General features: G+C 40.3%; 1 protein-coding gene across 5 annotated transcripts in view; it reads right to left on the reverse strand.

Annotated features, from left to right (window-relative positions):
- Window positions 1-22,429, reverse strand: part of rtn1a (reticulon 1a) — a 196,678-nt gene that overhangs the window by 118,876 nt on the left and 55,373 nt on the right. For 3 of the 5 annotated variants that reach the window (XM_059959783.1, XM_059959772.1, XM_059959780.1), the window contains one exon: window positions 4,022-4,687. The exons of the other annotated variants lie outside the window; for them this stretch is intronic. In XM_059959783.1, coding sequence (XP_059815766.1) covers window positions 4,022-4,687 — 666 coding nt within the window. The remainder of the gene's footprint in view (window positions 1-4,021; window positions 4,688-22,429) is intronic. 5 annotated transcript variants of the gene reach the window in all.

Raw genomic sequence — 22,429 nt, forward strand, 5'->3', positions numbered from 1 at the left:
ATTGGGTCAACCTTTGGATCCACATTACACTGGCTATACCATCTCTTCCTTTGTCACCTACTTTAGATTGTTTCATGCTCTACTCCATTATTAAAATTATGATACAATATGAAGGAAAATGTTTGCCCACCTATCTCATTCTCCCTATCCAGCAACGCTTTCTTCGCAACTGAGCCAATATCATACTACTTAAGGAAGGACCTCTGACATTTCAGGAAATTGCTCCAATCTCCTTTTCCTTTCCCCCAGTATTATTTAACTGCCTAATGACTGAAATACAGTCCTCAATGTCACCACTAATTGAAATATTTAGTTATTTGTACATCATGTAACTCTAGCCCGATTTGCTCTTCTGTCTCCCACTCCCTGCAGGCTTCCCCCCATTGGAACGATTATACACTTTTAATTTCCCAACTTGTCAAATCCTTTCTAATCTTGCCCCCTAGGAGACTGTCTCTTTCCAACACTACAATCTCTTCTTGAATTAGTATTGCTACCCTATCTTTTCACCATCCTTTCATTTTCTGAACAGAATGTATCCATGAATATTAAATGTCCAGACCCAAACATTTGCCAAATTTATGTTTTTGCTGCTATTTCTAAGTTCTATTTGGCCAGTTATGCCTGCAACTCACCAATTTTATTCACTATGTTTTGTCTATTTATCTACTGGATTTCATTTCTACCTTGTTGTTTCTTATGGCTCTGCGCAGACTGCTCCTATCTCACTTGGTATTACATCCTTCACCATAGAATCATGCAGCACAGAAAAGGGCTCTTTCAGCCCAAGTCATCCATACCAACCTTGATGCCTACCTGCACTCTGCCATCTGTCCATATTAGGCTTGTATCACTCTCCGCCTCTCTAATCCTATCCAAATATCTTTGAAAAGGTGTAAACTGTTTCTGCTCCTACCACCTCCTCTGGGAGGTCATCCCAGATACTCAACAACAACCTGTGTCTAAAAATCTTATCCCTCAGTTCTGCTTTAAATTCACCCCCTCTCTCCTTAAATCCTCTAGTTCTAGACTTCCCTGTCCTGGGAAAAAGGCAGATTATCTATTCTATTCACATTCCTCGTGATGTTATAAGCCTCTATGACCTCACTCTCAGCCTCCTACATTCTCGTGAGAAAACCCCAGCATATTTCATTTCCTCTTGTAAATTCAGCTGTCCGTTCTAGGCAACATCCTGGTGAATGTCCTGTGAACGCTCTCTATTGCTACCACATTCTTCCTATAATGTAGCAACCAGAACTGTACACAACACAGTACAACCCAACTCTTGTGCTAACACCAGTTCTTTTATGCTTCTATTTCTTGGTGCATAGCTCCTTCCAAATTTAGTTTAAACCTTCTCCAACCACACCTGTGAGCCTCTCCACGTGGATATTGTTCATAGTGCTCAAGGTGCAATATGTCACCTTAGAAAAAATGCTTCCTGCCACAGAATGTCTCGAGTGATTTAAGGTTTGCTGCCTAAACTCCAAACTTCTAGACCTCAGTCCATAATCCTTAAATATTGAGGATTGCTTAGATTATTGGACCTCAATATTTGTTCTTGATAACAACATGTACCACAATTCCTATCCAGTACCTCCATAACATCCTTTAGCCTGGAATCAGGAAGGCAGCTCATCACATGGAACCCATGATAACAGTTAATGAAACATCTGTCTGTCCCTGTAACTTTAAAAGCTCTTAAAACGATTGAATTTCTAAGCTTTGTTGTTCCATCCATGGAGTTCTTTACCTCTTAGCATTAATGCATTCTTTCAAAGTGTTGCATAACGTAGCAACTGTGCACCAACAAAGTCCCTGGTGTCTTTTCTTATTCTTCAGGATGGCTTTTCATTGACTAGCCTAAACTTTCTCTGCCTCTGGGGTGGCCAGCTCATGGAACACTCATGCAGGAAACTTTCGGCTTCTGTCTGCTCCATACAAGTGGCTACTCAACAGTCCTGAAGATCTCACAAGAATTTCATGGTTAAAAATTGTTTCCATTCATGAACTAGAAGCTTTATCCCTTCTTTTAAAATCAAACTACTAGCAGGTGCAAAAACTTGATTTCCAATATTACCATTCCTGTGGACAAGCAAGTCTTTCAATATTCCCTTATTCACTTGAAACAGATTCTGTTGCACACACGCAATACTCCCCTGCTTGATAATGGAACAATGGAGGAATTCACCAACTGGTTATTCTAAATGTGAGAATCTCTGTAATCCCACTATTCATTTTTACTTCTTCAGCCTGCAAAACTTGGGACTAAATGACTATAAGCTTAGATAGTATTTTTTCTTGATAGTGTCCTACCAGGTACTATCTGTATGAATCTGCTTACTCTTATTAAACATGTAAATAGTCAGGTTCCACATTAATGTCAATAGCAACTCTTCAGTGACCAGTAGAGATATAAATTGATAAATTATTGTTCTCTAAATGTAGGTTAGAATACTAATTCAAATGACTGACTACCACAGAATAACCATTTGTAATGAGACCTGAGAAAGAAAATTAATATTAATTTTAGCACAAAGCAAATAATGCTATTTATCAAAACAAAATGTCAGAGCCAATCCAATGTTTTGCCAAAATAATTATTGCTAGATATCTTGAGTAAGAATGTGTGACCAACACTTTGCTATGATCTGGTATGCAGAGAATGGGCAAGCAAGATTCTGATCCACTGCTTAAACATTCTGCCAATAACCAACAATGTTCACACAAAAAATCACAAAGAAGGGATCAACATAATGGAGTTTGTTGATTTTTCTTTTGAACAGTTGTTTGTGCAGTCTGAAAAAGCATAAATTAATAAGAAGCAGAAGGGCAAATGTTTTTCCCCAAATAGAATTTTGCTATTTATCCAATTCATGTACAACTAAAATACAGTTATTTTTTCTACCCCAACCTACCCACGATCTTCTTCTTTTAACTAAAGTGAAAAACAGACAGGTGCATATCTTGAAATAAAAAGGCTGAAGTAATACATGAACAGGTGGTATTATAAAATACAAATATTTTAATTATTTTCCAGATGTTGTGGATGTTGAACTACACCTTTGAAGAGAAAATAGCTCATATCCAAATAGTAAATTTGGGGAGTAACTAGATGGGTTTAGAACATAAATTTCTGCAAAGATGGATTATCCATCTATCCATCTGGATATATTTTTGGCTAGTTCAAAATGAAATCACTTCTGCACTGCAGTTCACATCAATAATTTGACAAAGGTAGATACTTTCTCACAGATGTTTTAAAAGCCATTGTCTTTGCCACTGATCTTTAGCAATGCTAAATGGGGAATGAATTTAGAGGTCTAGCTGAAATACAAAGGCAAATGGCAGAATTAAACATTTTGTCAGAGGCTAACCAAAAAATTCTCAAAGGTCTAAATATATAGTCAGTGACTTTATGGCTGTTAAATTGTGAGACAGAGAGCAACATAGAGAAGAGGAAGGTAAGGAGAAAAGCAGACAGGTGGGATTTTTTATTATTCAATTTCATTTTTTTGAAATAATAAGTAAAAGAAAATAATCAAAAAAGAAGAGAGAAAGAAAAGCAGGAATGAGTGGGCAACCAGAGATCTACACCATGCATTTTAAATCAGGACTTACACCAGCCAATGCATCCATCAAACATTACAAGTTAATTTCATTAAGTACCAAGCAGAGTAGCCTTCCCTCTGAAAATGCATCTTGTATGCTTTCTTTCACATTTGGCTGTCAGTGGCAGTTTTTAAAAATATTTATTTGCCACCCTGGTGCTGAAGCTGCCTAGCTCCATTAATTGGACAGGTAAATAATGAGCTGAAGGACTGTTACTAATTATATGGAAAGGCCACAGGATGGGGAAAAACCCAAAGCTTTTTACATCAATTGCCAAGAAAAATATAATGACAAAGCAGAATGTCAACAAATATAGTATTCAGACAATATAATTACTGTAATGCAATGAACAAAAGACAATAATATATACACATGTATATGAACATTGGCAACCTAATGCAATAATTACCTGAACTTGAGGGTGTAGGTGTTTGTGAGATTGGACTGTCGTCATCAGGCTCTGATACAGTCACAGTTGGAACTACATCGGATCCTTGCTTTGGTTTAGTCTCTTGTTCATGCTGTGATTTGCACCCACTATTGGGATCTACTATGGTTTCTATTTCAGTGAGCAGAACTTCAGCTGGCACTGCGCATGTAGGAGTTATGTGAGTAGTCTGCTGGGTGTCCCCCATTTCCCATTTCTCTGAGATATCTTCATCTGAAGGCTCTTCCACATATGGTGCCGTTGTTGGTTCTTCAGGACTCAGGCTTGGGCTTATTTCTTCTATTAACTTTGCTTCCTCAACTGACTTCTTCATATTTTCAGGGGAGGCTTCTGTGTCATCTGGTACAAAAGGCATCGTCTTCTCTTCCCAGAATGTCTCAGCTAACTTCTGAGCTTTTGATTCTCCAGAATGGCATAAGTCAATATAATTTTGGACTTCTACTTTCTCTGACCCTATTGGGTCCAAAGTTTTGGTCAAATCAATAGCATCCCCAGGTGTCATCTCTATTCCTGAATCCGAGCTGATCATACAATGAGACTCAAAGCTTGGAATTCCTCTTGCAGCGAAAACCTCTGGATTATACTCTTCAAAACCTGATGTTCTAACATGCGTTCCTTCTGTAACTTCTATAAAAAAAATGAAAAACATGGAACAGTGACAAATGTGATTATTGTTTTCATCTGTAATTCATCCAAAATTGACATTCTGTCCAAATGGGTTCTTATGCAGTGTTTAAAAGTTGATGCAGCTATTTAAGTATTTTTGAAGGGACTCTTCCCTTAGGTTCGTACAAGAAGATTAATGAAGTAGTAGCTATAAAGAAACATCAGGACTGTAGAAAACCATTAATGCAACATAAAATTTCCTAAGACAAACTACATTCTTTATTTTATTCAAAATAAGTCAGAAGAGTAAGGCACAGAAAAAGGACCTCCCTATCCACACTGCCCTTTTACCACTCTTTTACATTAATTTCATTTGTACCCATTGGTCTCTATTCTTCTATACCTTCCCCATTAAAATGCCTGACTAAATGTTCGGTAACAGCCACTGTCTCAAACTCCACCACCTTCTCTGGTAACAGGTTCTAAAAATTCTACCCTCTGTATGCAAACTTTCCCTTCAAACCTCCTTAATAGCTTTTCTCTCATGTTTAACATGTTCTCTTGTATTTGTTTCATTGGACAATGATATTAAATTTCTCTCCCTCTTATATCAATATACATTAATTTCTCTTCGTTATTACTGTAATGTTATTAAGGCAATATTATTCTGCTTCACTGAAAACAATAATTGACGTTTATACACATAAGCAAGGAAAATATAGGAAACAAAACACCACAAATGCTTCCAAGTAGTGGATATAATCATATATCAGCAAACCAGCTTGTAATTTCACATTATGGTCATTAAACTGCTTTACATGTCTAACTAGGGAGTACATTAGCTAAGATTTAATACAAGATTTTTAATACTTAGAGAGCAAAGGAATTTAAAATGACTAAGAATTTATCAATAGCTGATCAATGAAATTTCTACAACTTACACTGTTCTCAGATAATTAGGCACAACACTAACACATGAATGTTCTTCCAATTTTAATCCCTTTTTTCTATTACCTTGTTTATATTCCGCATTTTTAAAATTTTTTAGCATTTCTTCATTTAAGATCGATTACTTACCATTTTTTTTAAACTTCATTTACCTTTATCGATGTACAATCTATACAAAGTAGGATGAGAAAATTGCCTATTTTTTGGTCACATTTTGTTAGTTTTCTTACTCATGCAATTAACTCTTGAAATATACATGGATAAAATCAGAATCAGGTTTATTAGCACCGACATGGTGTTTTGTGGCAGCAGCGTGCTACAAGACATGAAACTTATTATATACTGTAAATAAATAAAGTGTGAAAAGTACTGCTCTCAAAGGCAACACAAGTGAATCTGCAGATGCTGGAAATAAATAAAAAAACACAAAATGCTGGCAGAACTCAGCAGGCCAGGCAGCATCTATGTGAGGAGGTAATAACGACGTTTCGGGCCGATGAAGGGTTTCGGCCCGAAACGTCATTATTACCTCCTCCCGTAGATGCTGTCTGGCCTGCTGAGTTCTGCCAGCATTTCATGTTTTTTTATTTAGAGTATTGCTCTCCTTCACTGAGATTGATAGGAGATAGTTAATTACTATACGTTTCCATTCATACTTTTACTCGTACAAAAATAAACTTGTCCAGCAATGACATGTTGAACCTGACAGTATCTTCCAAAACGCAAACATCACTGTTTGAGCATGATAAAAATCTGGTCACTCACCTAAATCAATACTATATACTTATGATCTCACTTACCATACACAGGAGTCATTTGTAACAAAATAGTTGCTCAGAAATAACATCAGAACATGGGAAAAAAGTAACTTTTGACATGGCCATGAGCATAATATTTTTTAAACTGGTTAGCTAAAAGCTGAAAGTTAAATTATTAATTCAATGCATCAATCATTTCTTGACAAACTACCTCCTGAATATTCACAGTAAATTATAAGGAGGAAGAGTAGCCTCTCGGACAGGATAGTTACCAAAGGCTGGTTATACGGTTACTTGTAATTGTTTAATAACAAAACTAAATATTAAAAGGGGATCCTTTGCATTTGTAATTTGGATCTCTATGAGGCAGAGCAGCTGGCTGGACCTAATTAATGAAGGAAGCAGGCTTCTGCTGCTTGGACAAGTCTGGGGGTGGGGCTCCAAACTGCTGAGATCGGATGCCCAGAGCAGCTTTCACAACTCTGCCATTAAGGAGGAATGATGATGTTCCCCTGATGAAAAGGAGGCCTGTTACATGTAGTGTAGTATCAAAGATGAACAGTAGTCTGAGTGCATGCCAACTCCTGAAAGGACAAATAAGCCCAAAAGGCTTCACCTCTGTGCAATTCAGCCTACCCTTTTCCCCCATCCTCCCTCATCTTCAATGGCGAGACATTCACTTTCTTCATCATCACACTACTTACTATATGACCACAGATTATTCTTCTGTGCCTCAAATTGACCAGTTTTTGACATCCACAGCTAGTTACACCATATTTATTCATTTAGGGATGTGGACATCGCCAGCTAAGCCAGCATTTATTGCCCATCCCTTGTTGCCCTTGAGAAGGTGGTGATGGGCTGCCTTCTTAAACCACTGCAGTCCCTGAGGTGCAGGTATACCCACAGTGCTGTTAGGGCGAGAATTCCATGATCTTGACCCAGCAACAAAGAAGGAACAGCAATATGTTTCCAAGTCAGGATATTGAGTGAATTGTAGGGGGACTTCCATGGACTGGTGTTCATGTACCTGCTGTTTCTTGTCCTTCTAGATGGTAGTGGTCATGGGTCTGGAAGTTGCTACCTTAGGAACTCTGGTGTGTTGTTGCAGTGCATCTTGTAGATAGTAACTATTTGTCGATGGTGGAGGGATTGGATGCTCGTGGAAGGGTCTGTGGTCATATAGTACCAATCAAGTGGTTGCCTTGTACTGGATGGTGTCCAGCTTTGAGTGTTGATGGAGCTGCACTCATCCAGGCGAGTATTCCATTACACTCCTGACCTCAGCCTTGTAGATGGTGGACAGGTTTTGGGAAGTCAGGTGAGTTACATGCCACAGGATTCCTAGCCTTTGGCCTGTTCTGGTAGCCACAACGTTTATATGGCTAGACCAGTTCAGTTTCCTGTCAATGGTAACCCCCAGGATGTTGACAGTAGGGGATTCAGTGATGGTGATGCCACTGAACGTCAAGGGATGATGGTTAGAGCCGCTCTTGTTGGAGATGGTCATTGCCTGGCACTTATGTGGCTCGACTGCTACTTGACAGCCCAAGCCTGGATATTGTCCAGGTCCTGCTACACTTGGGTATGAACTGCTTCACCATCTGAGGAGTCATGAATGATGCAGAACTTTGTGTAGTCATCTGCAAACATCCCCACTTCTGACCTAATGCCGGAGGGAAGGTCATTGATGAAGCGGCTGAAGATGGTTGGTCCTAGGACACTTCCCTGAGGAACTCCTGCAGTGATGTCCTGAGGATGAGATGACTGACCACCAACCACCAGAACCATCTTCCTTTGTGTCAGGTATGATTCCAATCAGCAGAGGGTTTCCCCTTAATTCGCATTAACTCCATTTTAGCTAAGGCAAGGGCACCTTGATGCCATACTCAGTCAAACACTGCCTTGATCTCGAGGGCTAGCACTCACCTCACCTCTTATATTAGTTCTTTGGTCCATGATTGGACCAAAGAGGTGATGAGGTCAGGAGCTGAGTGGCCGTGACCGAACCCAAACTGGGCATCTGTAAGCAGGTTATTGCAGAGTCGGTGCTGCAAGGTGGCACTGTTGATGACCCCTTCCATTACTTTGCTGATGATTGAGAGTAGGCTGACAGGGCGGTAACTGGCTGGGTTGGACTTGTCCTTCTTGTGTACAGGACATACCTGGGCAATTTTCAACATTGCTGGGTAGATGCCGGTGTTGTAGCTGTACTGGAACAGCTTGGCTAGTGGCACAGCAAGTTCTGGAGCACAAGTCTTCAGGACTATTGCCAGGAATTTGTCTGGGCCCATTGCCTTCGCAGTATCCAGTGCTTTCAGTCTATTCTTGATATCAGGTGGAGTGAATCAGATTGGCTGCATACTGACATCTGGGGGTTTCTGGAGGAGACCAAGCTGGAACATCTACTCAGCATTTCTGATGGAAGACTGTTGCAAATGCCTCAGCCTTACCTTTTGCACAGGTGTGCTGGGCTCCTCTGTCATTGAGGATGGGGACATTTGTGGAGCCTTCTCCTCCAGTGAGTTGTTTGAATGTCCACCACAATTCACAGAGCTTACATCTGATCCATTGGTTGTGGGACCACTTAGCTCTATTACTTACAAACTCTATTACTTGCTGCTTATGATGATTAGCATACAAGTAGTCCAGTATTGTGGCTTCACCACGGTGACGCCTCATATTGAGATATGCCTGGTATTGTTCTCGGAATGCCCTCCTGCACTGTTCATTTAATTGCAGCAGCCTTGCATACCCATAATATCTATGAATATTAAATTAGTATGTCAATGTATTGTATATTAATACAACAGTTGTGAATTGCTTGTAATCACCCTAATCCTGCCTTACATGCTAGGCCAATGTTCTGACTTTCCTTGAGTATGCCCTCATACCATGAGTCAACTACTGAAAACTGTGAACAGACATCATGGAAATGGCATGTTTCCGGTCTCAAAGTCTGTTAAGTCACAGAGACACAACTGACTGGAATTCTGAGAGGAGATGCCAGGCAGTCTGCCTAACTCATATTCTAAAGGAACGGTAACGCACACAAAATGCTGGAGGAGCTCAGCAACCCAGGCAGCATCTATCAAAAAGAGTAAACAGTCGATGTCTTGGGCCGAGGCTCTTCACCAGGACCCTTTATCCTCTTCTCCATAGATACTGCCTGGCCTGCTTACTTTGATTTCCAGCATCTGCAGATTCTCCCTTCTCTGGAGGAACGGTGCGCTGAGTTTGAAAATGAGAGGAAGTGGCAGCTTCAGGCTGGTGAACTCCAGCTTATCACTGTTCAATTGGACCTTGGATTTCTGGCCCTGATGAGTAGCAGCAAGGCCAAGAGGTAACAGTGAACACAGACTAGTGAAAAACATTCCAATACAAAAGGACTATTATAAACATAGACTAAATAAAGCAGATTAAGTGGTGGGGGGTGGGGGGTGGGGGGAGAGCGGTTGGTGAACAGCCTTCCCCAGTAGCACAGTCTGGATTTAATCATGCAGAGACCAGAGAACCTTTTGTGGTAAGGTATGTTGTTGATCAGTAACAAAAAGTTCATCTTCTGCTTAATTTTGCTTTCTCATAATGCTGATAACATTCCAGACACAGTTGTTTTAACTTGCCAAATATTCCAAAAGACTACACTGCAGATATCATATCAAAACAATTGCAGCCCAAAAAAATCAGTATATGCTTTGTCAATTGGCTATTTTAAGATAACCGTTGAAGTTAATTATTTTCAAATCTATTATCACACACATCATGACTAACATCCAGATCATAACCATGGAACCTGATTTTCTATGCAAGAGGAAAATGTTCCGGTGAATTGGCTGGGCATTTTTAAAATATGCCTTCCCCAGCTCTTAGTTAGGATTTCTGAAACAACACCGTTCTTTTTTCCCACATCAACAGACACCCAAAACTATTTCGGATAGACTTGAAATGGCAATACCCTGCAGCATTAGAGTATGTTACTGTAGAAACACAGAAACCATGGACTATCAGACTCATGAATAAAATATATTAATCTAAACTTTTAAAATATAAATGAAAAGATGCAGGAATTCCTACCATTCACAAAACTTTGTTGATCTCTTGATAATCACTTAATGAATCAAATCTTATCAGCAGCCATAGAAAGTATCAAATGAATAACAATAAATCACAGGATAATTTCTCATTCTTAATGTATGAAATGTGGGTGTCCCTGGCAAGATACTTATCCAATACCTATCCCTAATTACTCTCAGAAAAGTGGTGAGTCTCCTTCTTGAGCCACTACAGTACTATGGTAGAGGGTTCCAGGATTTAAATTCATTGATAATAAACAGAAATGAGGCAGTGTCAAGGCACAGCCTGGGCCTGAGAGCAAGGAAAAGCCTGGGCCTTAATTGACTAAGTGCCAGGCCAAATCGGAAAGGTTGGGCATGGGCCGAATCGAGGCAGCAGACCCCGGGCCTGAGCACATGTATCAAAAAGGCAGGGCCCAGGTCCAAGAGCAAAGAATAACCCGAGGTTTGGACAATTTAAGTGCCGGGCCAGATCGAAAAAGGTCATGGTGTTGAGATCGGAGGCGCAGGACAGGCTGGGCTGGACTGGTTCAGATCAATGCTCCACAAGGTTTACTCGTCTCTGCTCTAAAATTGACTGCAGTGTTGCTTGGCTTCACAGCAGTGGGCTTATTTTCATGAACGCCGGTTCTGAATGCTATTTGCTTACTTTTATTGTATGGATGATTTGTTTTTTTTTGTCTCTGCATATTGGGTGTTTGACGGTCTTTTTAAAAAATACATGGGTTCTATTGGATTTCTTTGTTTTGAGGCTGCCTGGAAGGAGACAAATCTCAAGGTTTTATAAAACATACCTACTTTGAAAATAAATATACTTTGAAATGATTTTTCATCATTTTCATAATCATCCATCTACAATTCTTACAAAGGGGAATTGGAAAGGTTCAAACAGGCCCTATAATTAAAATGTCACCTTTTTAAAAATTTGTGCATCATGGTGATCATGTGCTCCAGTAATTATTTGCTTTGGCAGTCTGTGTTTTGCATTTCACAGTCTATTATTGATGCACATTGATTTCTCCATGGGTTGGCACGATTTTCTTATCACAGAAGCTAGTCATACATTACTTTTAGAACTTTACTGATGCCATATTGTGTAAATAATTGTGGGTTACCATCCAGCTCAGATGCCTTAGGTGTTGTATTGAGGCTTACTAGCATTCAAAATAGAAGCTGAATTTCTCAACGTTTTAATATGCCTGGAACTCAAATTTTACCTTCCCACCTATTTTTCTCCTAGGCTTTTGACTTTTTAGTTCTAACATGAAAATCCAAGTTTAATCAGTTGAATTTTTCCTCTTCCAGTTTTTCATCAACTCCCTGAAGAATGGCTCGTCAGCTCAATGGTACACAGCTGGGGCAACGTCTGTTTTATCATTAATGGTGATGTATTTGTGTTACTGCCAAGACATCTGCTGGTTTGATTTTTAATTTTGTGTGCCTCTTGTTAAAGGCAGCACCGAGTACCACATGTGTAGTTGAAAGATGGCGAACTATAAGGATGCTCATCTGGTGTGTGCACCCATGTGTGACCACAAGATATAGGAGCACAATTAGACCACTCGACCTACTAAAGTCTACACCACCATTCAATCATAACAGATATTTTTCCAACCCCATTTCCCTGCCTTCTCCCTGTAAACCTTAATCCCGTTACCAATTTCTGCCAATGACTTGGCCTTCAGAGCCCTCTGTGTCAGCAAATTCTGCTGGTTCTCCACCATCTGCCTGTGGAAATTCCTCTGAAATCAGTTTTAAAGTGATATCCCTTTATTCTGAGGCTATACCTTCTGATCCCCGACTCTTCCATTGATGAAAATATCCTCATCGTGTCAACTCTATCCATGCCTTTCATATCCAGTCAGTTGCAGTTTCAATGAGGTTCCCCACCATCCTTTGCACATATTTGTATGTTTGTGTAGCAAGGCATTTGGTACTCTGCTCTTACATAGCTATTCATCATTAAAACCCCTAATATGAGCTCCAGTGGAAGCTATGACAACAGCTGGTTGGGCATTAGAATCCCAATGTCTCCAGAGTAAAAGTGAAGTCATTTGTCATGAACGGCCATCAGTGGTATTGCCACATGTTCCACAGCAGGCTTCAATAAAAACAGCTGCTGTTCTTCAGTCACATACAAGTGCTAAAGGAACTCAGCAGGTCAGGCAGCATCCAGGATCTCTGCTGTTCTATCAGCATGGGTGAACTCCCATTACCATTCACAACGAGACAAATGGATTTATTTTCATCAGTCTTTATATAAAGACGATATGAATTGCATCCTACAACTCATGCGGACCGGCACCAAGATAAACTTTTGAAAAACATCAATTTGCTAGTGAATACTTTGAGTTTTAGCCTTTCACTGCCAATCATGAAACAAACTGTGCTTTCTTCCGAAAGTTGTGTCACCAGACTGTGGACAAGTAGCGTCGAGTAATGCCCATTAGTACCATGCCAAGTGGTATTCTCTCATTTTGAAGAAGCTGCCTGGCCTGCTGCATTCCAACAGCATTGTGTGTGTTGCTTGAATTTCCAGCATCTGCAGATTTCCTCGTGTTTCTCTTACTTTGATTCAGGTATAATCAAAATCCTTAGTTGCTGAATAAATGAAATTCATAATTAAGCACCAATACTTATTTATTACACCACTAATTTTATGCAACATTGTGTGATAGTTCATCATCGAAAAGGATGAATACAGAACCAAAGGTGTTACATTTGACTGCGTGCAGCATATGGAATAAGGCAGATGAACTTGCAGTACAGTTGTAGATTGGCAGGTATGATGTTGTAGGCATCACTGAATCATGGCTGAAAGATTATAGCTGGAAGCTTAATGTCCAAGGATACACGTTGTATAAAAAGGACAGGTAGCGGGGGTGGCCTTGCTCGGTTGGTAAAAACTGAAATCAAATCATTAGAAGGAGGAGACACAGAGTTGGAAGGTGTTGAATCATTGTGAATGGGGCTAAGGAACTGCAAAGGTAAAAAGACTTTGACAGGAGTGGTATACAGACACCCCCCCCCCCCCCAAAGTAGTAAGGATGTGGTTTGCAAATTACAATGGGAGATAGAAAATGCACATCAAAAGGGCAATGTTCCAATAGTCATGGAGGATTTCAATATGCAGGGAGATTGGAAAAATCAGGTTAGTGCTAGATTCCTGGAGGGGGAATTTCTAGAGTGCCTACAAGATGACTTTTTAGAGCAGCTTGTGATTCAGCCCACTGGAGGACCAGCTATTCTGGATTGGGTGTTGTGCAATGAACCAAAATTGTTTAGAGAGCTTGAGGTAAATAAACCCTTTTGGGGCAAGAGATCATAATATAATCGAATTCACCCTGAAATTTGAGAAGCTGAAGTTAAAGCCAGATATACCAGCATTATACTGCATTAAAGAGAATTACAGAGGCATGAGAGAGGAGTTCACCAGAATTAAATGGAAAAGAACACTGGCAGGGATGAAGGCAGAGCAGCAAAGGCTGGAATTTCTGGAAGCAGTTCGGAAGACAGAGGATATATACATCCCAAAGAGGAAGAAGTATCCTAAAAGGAAAGATGACACAACCATGACAAGCAAAAGAAGTCAAAGCCAAAGAGAGGGCACATAATAAAGCAAAAATAGTGGGAAGTTAGATGATTGGGAAGCTTTTAAAAACCGACAGAAGGCTACTAAATAAAGTCATTAAGAAAGCAAAGATGGAATACGAAAGTAAGCTAGCCAATAATATTAAAACGGATACCAAAAGTTTCTACAGATACAAAGCATAAAAGAGAGGCAAGAGCGTATATTGGAACATCTGGAAAACAATGCTGGAGAGGTAGTAGTGGATGGGGGGGGGGGGGAGACAACAAAGTGGCAGACAAACTGAAGTAGTATTTTGCATCAGTCTTCACTGTGGAAGACACTAGGGCGATGGTGGAAGTTCTAGGTGTCAGTGGTCATGAAGTTACCATAACTACGGAGAAGGTTCTAAGGAAACTGAAAGGTCTGAAGGTAGATAAGTTACCTTGGACCAGATGGTGTACACCCCAGGATTCTCAAAGAGGTAGCTGAAGTTGGAGTCAACTGGGTCTCAGGGTACTTGGAGGCATGATATGATAGGCCATAGTCAGCATTGTTTCCTGACAAATGTGTTGGAATTCTTTGAAGAAACAAGCAGGATAGACAAAGGAGAATCAGTTGACGTTGTGTGCTTGGATTTTCCAAGGCCACACATGAGGCTGGGCTGCTTAACAAAATATGAGTCCATAGTATTATGGTTGTTGTTGGGACTTCACAGTATACGTTTCCTTCCTCCACCTTTGGAGATGGTGGAAGTTATGGAAGATGATGATATGATTCCTTCCTCCACCTGTTCAGAAGATCACAATCAATTCTGTGCCTTGTCCTCTGCAGCACAAACCCCCATTCACGGGCTATCCAAAACTCATTGAGTGTTGAAGATGGGCAATGACTAAGCAGCCACATCCTTCTGAAATAAGTAATTTTAACACACAGTCTTTGACATAAAGAAATTTGTTATCTCAGTGTTAAATATACCCTCTTTATTCAAAGGGTACTCCCGAGTTCTACTTGGGACAGTCAAGAAGAAACAAGTTCTCAGTAGCTTTTCTATCAATCTCTCCCAGAACTGTCATCATTCCATGGAACACCAGCCTTATACCAAAAATGAATCATATAAGTGAACCAATTCAACAACTCTGAAGAAGAGAGATATGGAGACCAAAATTGCACTCCAAATGTACAAGCAGACTCAGAGCTACAGCACAGAAACAGGGTCTTGGGTCCACCAAGTTCCCAATAATCATTAAGCAGCCATTTATATTTACCCTTTTCTTATTCTTGCCACTTCTCAGCAACCCAACTCAAGAGAATCTCAGCAAAATCAACTTTGGTCTTCAATCCCTATGTTATATGGGCCAATATATCATTAATCCTCTGATTGTTTGCTGTGATGTTATACAAATTAAAAGTATTAAGTTCATCCTTATAAAGAACGATCTCTTGTGAAGTCCACTAGATATTTTTGATCTAAGAAGATTTTTAAACATCAGTTTTGCAAATGAAAAACTCAAAAGATCTGAAAATTATTCAACTATAAAAACAATGTTATGTTAATTCACAAAACTGACAAACATCAAAACTTCTTTTTGAAGAAGTTTCAAAATATCTTAAAATAACAATTTTTGTAGATTAAATCAGTTTACTGGAGATTTAGCCAAGTCACCACAAAACAACTTTTATTTTCTTTATTCAAATAAAATGAAATATCATAAAATATTTCATCTAGTGATAAATTTGAGGGAAGCTTATTACTTTTATTGGGAATCCAATATCAAGGTATGAAAGTAAGGAGAATGTAATTAAGTGAGGATGAGTTATTGAATGGGCAGCTTTAGTAAGATTGCTGTTATCACCCTTGAATTCTTTATTTATGTAGAACTTAAATAGAAAGCAGCTATCTAGATTTATACCCTCACAATTCACACAGCCTTCTCTCAGTTCTTTCATCTCTGACTGCATTTGTGCCCAGGATGCATTTTCCATTCCAGTATATCAGAGATGTCCTCCGAAGAATGGGGTTTCCCTTCCTCCACCATTAAAGCTGCCCTCCCCCTCCATTTCCCGAACATCCACGCTCACCCCTTCTTTCTTAACAGTGATAATGCACTTCTTGTTTTCACCTACCATCCTATGAGTCTCCACATCTAACACATCATCCTCTGCAACTTCCACCATCTCCAAACAGTTCCTACTGCCAGACATAATGGTTGAAGTCAGAAGTTTTCATAAACCTTAGCCAAATACATTTAAATTCAGTTTTTCACAATTCCTGACATTTAATCCTAGAAAACATTCCCTGTCTTCGGTCAGTTAGGATCAATACTTCATGTTAAGAATGTGAAATGTCAGAATAATGGTAGAGAGAATGATTTATTTCAGCTTTTAATTTATTTCTTTCATCACTTTCCCAGTGGGTCAGAAGTTTACATACACTTTGTTAGTATTTGGTAGCATTGCCTTTAAATTGTTTAATTTGGGTCAAGTTTTTGGGTAGCCTTCCACAAGTTTCTCACAGTAAGTTGTTGGAATTTTGTTCCATTCCTCCAGACAGAACTGGTGTAACTGAGCCAGGTTTGTAGGCCTCCTTGCTCGCACACGCTTTTTCAGTTCTGCCTTCAAGTTTTCTATCGGATTGAGGTCAGAAAATGATGTCAAGTTTGATTCATCCTTGGGAGCAATTTCCGAACACCTGAATACCACGTGGTATTCTGAATACCACGTTCATCTGTACAAACAATAGTGTGCAAGTGTAAACACCATGGGACCACGCAGCCATCATACCACTCAGGAAGGACGAATTCTGCCTCCTAGAGATGAACATACTTTGGTGTGAAAAGTGCAAATCAATCCCAGAACAAGAGAAAAGGACCTTGTGAAGATGCTGGAGGAAACAGGTAGACAAGAATCCATATCCACAGTAAAACAAGTCCTATAATCAACATAACCTAAAAGACTGCTCAGCAAGGAAGAAGCCACTGCACCAAAACCATCATAAGAAAGCCAGACTACAGTTTGCAAGTGCACATGTGGACAAGGATCTTACTTTTTGGAGAAATGTCCTCTAGTCTGATGAAACAAAAATTGAACTGTTTGCCCATAATGACCACCATTATCTTTGGAGGAAAAAGGGTGAGGCTTGCAAGCCGAAGAACACCATCCCAACCGTGAAGCATGGGGGTGGCAGCATCATGTTGTGGGGGTGCTTTGCTGCAGGAGGGACTGATGCATTTCACAAAAGAGATGGCATCATGAGGACAGAAAATTATGTGGATATATTAAAGCAACATCTCAAGACATCAGCCAGGAAGTTAAAGCTCGGTTGCAAATGGGTTTTCCATATGGACAATGACCCCAAGCATACCTCCAAAGTTGTGGCAAAATTGCTTAAGGACAACAAAGTCAAGGTATTGGAGCAGCCATCAGAAAGCCCTGACCTCAATCTGATAGAAAGTTTGTGGGCAGAACTGAAAAAGCTTGTGCAAGCAAGGAGGCCTACAAGCCTGACTCAGTTACACCAGTTCTGTCCGGAGGAATGGAACAAAATTCCCAGCAACTTGTTGTGAGAAGCTTGTGGAAGGTTACCCAAAATGTTTGACCCAAGTTAAACAATTTAAAGGCAATGCTACCAGATACTAACAAAATGTATGTAAACTTCTGACCCACTGGGAAAGTGATGAAAGAAATAATAGCTGAAATAAATCATTCTCTACTATTATTCTGACATTTCACATTCTTAAAATAAAATAGTGATCCTAACTGACCTAAGACAGGGAAAGTTTTCTAGGATTAAATGTTAGGAATTGTGAAAAACTGAGTTTAAATGTATTTGGCTAAGGTGTATGTAAACTTCTGACTTCAGCCGTATCTTAACCTTACCACCCACTGCTTTCCACAGGGATCATTCCCTTGTCCATTCGTCCCTTGCCACTAATCTCCCTCTTGGCACTTAACCTTGCAAGCAGCCCAAGGGATACACCTGCCCATTCAACTCCTCCCTCACTTTCATTCAGGACCACAAACAGTCCTTCCAGGTGAGGCAACACTTCACCTGCAAATCTGCTGGGGTCATCTATTGCGTCCAGTGCTCCTGATGTAGCCTCCTCTACAATGGTGAGGCCCGTTATAAATTGGGGGACACTTCATTGAGCACCTTAACTCCATCCACCAAAAGCAGAAATTTGCAATAGTCACACATTTTAATTCTGATTTCCATTCTTGTTCCAACATGCCAGTCCATGGCCTCCTCTTATGGTGAGAAGAGGCCACCCTCAGGTTGATGGAGCAACCTTATATTCCATCTGGGTAGCCTCCAAGTTGATGGCATCAATATGGATTTCTGCTTCCAGTAAAACAGTTCCCCTCCCCTACCCCTCTTCTATTTCCCAATCTGGCCTCTTACCTCTTCACACTTTCACCTCCCCCCCCCCGGGCCCCCTCCTCCTTTCCTTTCTATTATTCCACCCCCCCTTCCAGATTCCTTCCTTTCCAGCCTTTATCTTTCCTACCCACCTATCACCTTCTAGCTATCATTCTTCCTTTCTTCCACCCCATCTTTTTATTCTGGGGCCTTCTCCCTCCTTTTCAGTCCTGGAAAAGGGCTTGAAATGTCAACTGTTCATTCATAGCTGTCTAACCTACTGAGTTCCTCTAACATTTTGTGTGTAATACCCAAATACATTACTTATTCCTTTTAGTCTCCTTCCTGATATGTGGGAAGAGCTGTGGCTTCATAATGTCAGTATAGAGTCTGTGCCTAGACCTTTCATGTTGAACTTGAACACTAAATTCTTTGACTCTGAGTCAAGGATGTTATCTGAGGCGTCGTTGAAACTACTGAAGTATTAAGGCAGATGAATGATCAAAAACAATGGTCACAAGAAGAAAGAGGTTGTAGAAGGAGTTTGAAGAAACAATTTCAAAGCACATGGACCAAATGGTTGAAGATGTGACAGATTTTCTAAAATGTTTAATTTACTTCAGTTGGTCTGTTTTACTTTTATACAGAGTAAAATAATGAATATATGTAAATAACCAACATGTCTCATCCTTTTTCTCTTAAAAAAGGGTCCACAGATATGATGAGAACAGGGATTGGGGATGAAGAGCAGACGGTGTCCGCATATGAATTATTTTAACTTGGGGTGGCTATAGCAATCCTGCTCCCACCTTCAAACTCACACTCACTCACTGATGGACATACACAAAGACAGCATTAGCTTGTATCTTTTTAAGGAAAAAGTCTTTTTCTAAATGGCTGAGTTAATGGAAGTAAACGTTTAACCCTTGTCATCACTTCAGGTGCCCAAAAGCAATGGATTTTGCATTTAAAATCTAGCAGACTTGAGAATGACCCGAGAATAAACAATCATTGTAGTTGTCAGAATCCTATCAAAGAGTTACTGCAAATAAAGCTTGAGCATCTATTTGTGTAATAATTCAGAGTGATTTAGAAATACAATTTGGTATTGTCTGCCTTTGGTTTGCAATAACTTCTGAATGCCAATAAGTGCCCATCACTGAAAGTTGAAGACCATCAATTTAGCTGAAGACAGTGAATCATTTTTTCTTGTGATTTTACTGCAAGTAAAAGCATTTTCTTTCTCAAAGTCTTTTTTTCACTCCAGGTCTTTTGTCTTCTCTTCTTTCAGAGAATGGAGTCACAAGCTCAATTTTAGGCATCCATTCAATTCTGGTAGATCTTTTAAAGTCTTTCTTCAGCATCCTTAATCTTTTGGCATTCTAGGATCATTAACAGTACTCTGGGTATTGCAACCAAATTACCAATTAAAAAGAGAGAAGGAACATATTGTTCTGTTTCTACCTGCAGAGTTTGCACTCTGATTATATACACTGTTGGTTGGCTTTCAGCTGATGTTTTGTTTACCTGACATCCTGTTTATCTGTGGACCTATGTTTTCCTATATGGTTTTCAAAACATTTTGAAAAATTGAACTGCATACCAAGGGGAAAAAAAGATTAATTAACATTGAAAACTGACAGAAACAAAGCCGTATGTGGAGGTACAACTCGCTGGATTCCACGTAGGAAACGTGGCTGCAGGTCACTGAGGAAATGGGGTTTTAGATTCCTAATACCAACCAGCTTGTTGGCAAAGTGCAGTCTCTGGTGAATAAAATCGATGATCTCAGAGCTAGAGTGCCGAATCAGAGGGACATTAGGACCACGTGTGTCCTTTGTTTCACAGAATCCGGGTTAACCCCTTCTGTACCCAATGCAACGATTCAGATCGACGGGTTTACTATACACTGTCAGGATAGATCTACGGAGATTCTCAAAAGCAGAGGTGGAGGAGTATGCCTCATGGTCAGCTCTTCTTGGTGCACAAATATAACAGTGCTGTCCCAATTCTGCTCACCAGAACTGGAATATCTCTCAATTAAGTGCCATCCATTTTACCTACCATGGGAGGTTTTCATGATTATTTTGGTAGCAGTATACATTCCACCTCAGGCCAATGGCTTTAGATGATCTGAGCAATGGAATCGATATGCATGAAACAGCGCACCCTAACGCCTTCACCATCATTTTGGGGGATTGTAACCAGGCCTGTCTGGGGAAAAAAAAAATCACTAAACAATTGCCATCAACAGATCACTTGCATACCAGAGGAAACAACACACTGGACCATTGTTACACCACCATCAAGAATGCCTACCGTGCTATTCCACACTCTCACTTCAGGAAGTCTGATCACCTGGCTGTACTTCTACTCCCTGAATATAGGCAGAGACTGAAGACTGCAGCACCAGCAGTGAGGACCAAGAAGGTATGGACAAGGAAAGCACAGGAGCGCCTACAGGACTGCTTTGAATCGGTGGTCTGGGCCATATTCGGGGATTCATCTTCCAATCTGGGCGAGTATACTGCAGTTGTTACCAACTTCATTAAAACCTGTGTGGATGAGTGTGTGCCTATAAAGACTTGCTGTATGTTCCCAAATAAAAAGCAGTGGATGAACCAGGAGGTACGTCACCTGCTGAAGGCTAGATCTGTGGCATTCAAGTCTGGCGACCCAGGTCTGTATCAGAAAACCATGTACGACTTGCAGAGGCCCATTTCAAGAGCAAAGAGACTACTTCAAACTAGGTTGCAGGCAACATTGGTTGCACGACATCTCTGGCAGGGTTTACAAGACATAACTTCCTACAAAGCAAAACCCAATAGCATGAATAGCAGCAATGCTTCACTACCAGATGAACTCAATGCCTTCTATGACCTCTTTGAAAGGGAAAATGAAACTACAGCTGGAAGGATCCCTGCTGCACCTGTTGACCCTGTGATCTCTGTCTCAGAGGCCAACGTTAGGCTGTCTTTCAGGAGGGTAAACCCTCACAAGGCAGCAGGCTCCGACAGAGTACCTGGTAAGGCTCTGAAAACTTGTGCCAACCAACTGGTGGGAGTATTCAAGGACAGTTTCAATCTCTCACTGCAACTAGTGGAAGTTCCCATTTACTTCAAAAAGGCAACAATTATACAGTGCCTAAGAAGAATAATGTGAGTTGACTTAATAATTAATCACCCAGTAGCATCTACAGTGATTAAATACTTTGAGGTTGGTCATGATAAGACTGAACTCCTGCCTCAGCAAGGACCTGGACCCACTGCAATTTGGTTATCATCACAATAGGTTAACAGCAGATGCAATCTTAATGGCTCTTCACATGATCTTAGACCACCTGGACAATACAAACACCTATGTCAGAATGCTGTTCATCGACTATCACTCAGCATTTAACACCATCGTTCCCACAACCTGATTGATAAGTTACAGAACCTGGGCCTCTGTACCTCTTTCTGCAATTGGATCCTTGACTTCCTAACCAGAAGACCACAATTTGTGCAGATTGGTGATAATATCTCCTCCTTGATGACAATCAACACTGGTGCACCTCAGGGATGTATGCTTAGCCCACTGTTCACTCCTTCTACACCCATGACTGTGTGGCTAGGCATTGATGAAATACCATCTATAAATTTCCTGATGATACAACCATTGTTGGTAGAATCTCAGATGGAGATGAGAGGACATACAGGAGCGACATATACCAACCAGTGGAGTGGTGTTGCAGCAACAACCTGGCACTCAACATCAGTAAGACAAAAGAGCTGATTGTGGTCTTCAGGAAGGGTAAGACGAAGGAACACATATGAATCCTCAAAGAGGGATCAGAAGTGGACAGATTAAGCAGTTTCAAGTTCCTGGGCATCAAGATCTCTGAGGACCTAACCCAACATATCGATACAGTTATAAAGAAGGCAAGACAGCAGCTATACTTCATTAGGAGTTTGAAAAGGTTTGTTATGTCAAATGCAGGGCTAGCAACTGTATTAGCATTACTGTAGTCCTGTTAGCATTTTCGAGATGATAAATCCTTCCCACAAAATGTGTGGC

Source organism: Hypanus sabinus, chromosome 2 (assembly GCF_030144855.1).
Source record: "Hypanus sabinus isolate sHypSab1 chromosome 2, sHypSab1.hap1, whole genome shotgun sequence".
NCBI lineage: Eukaryota > Metazoa > Chordata > Chondrichthyes > Myliobatiformes > Dasyatidae > Hypanus > Hypanus sabinus.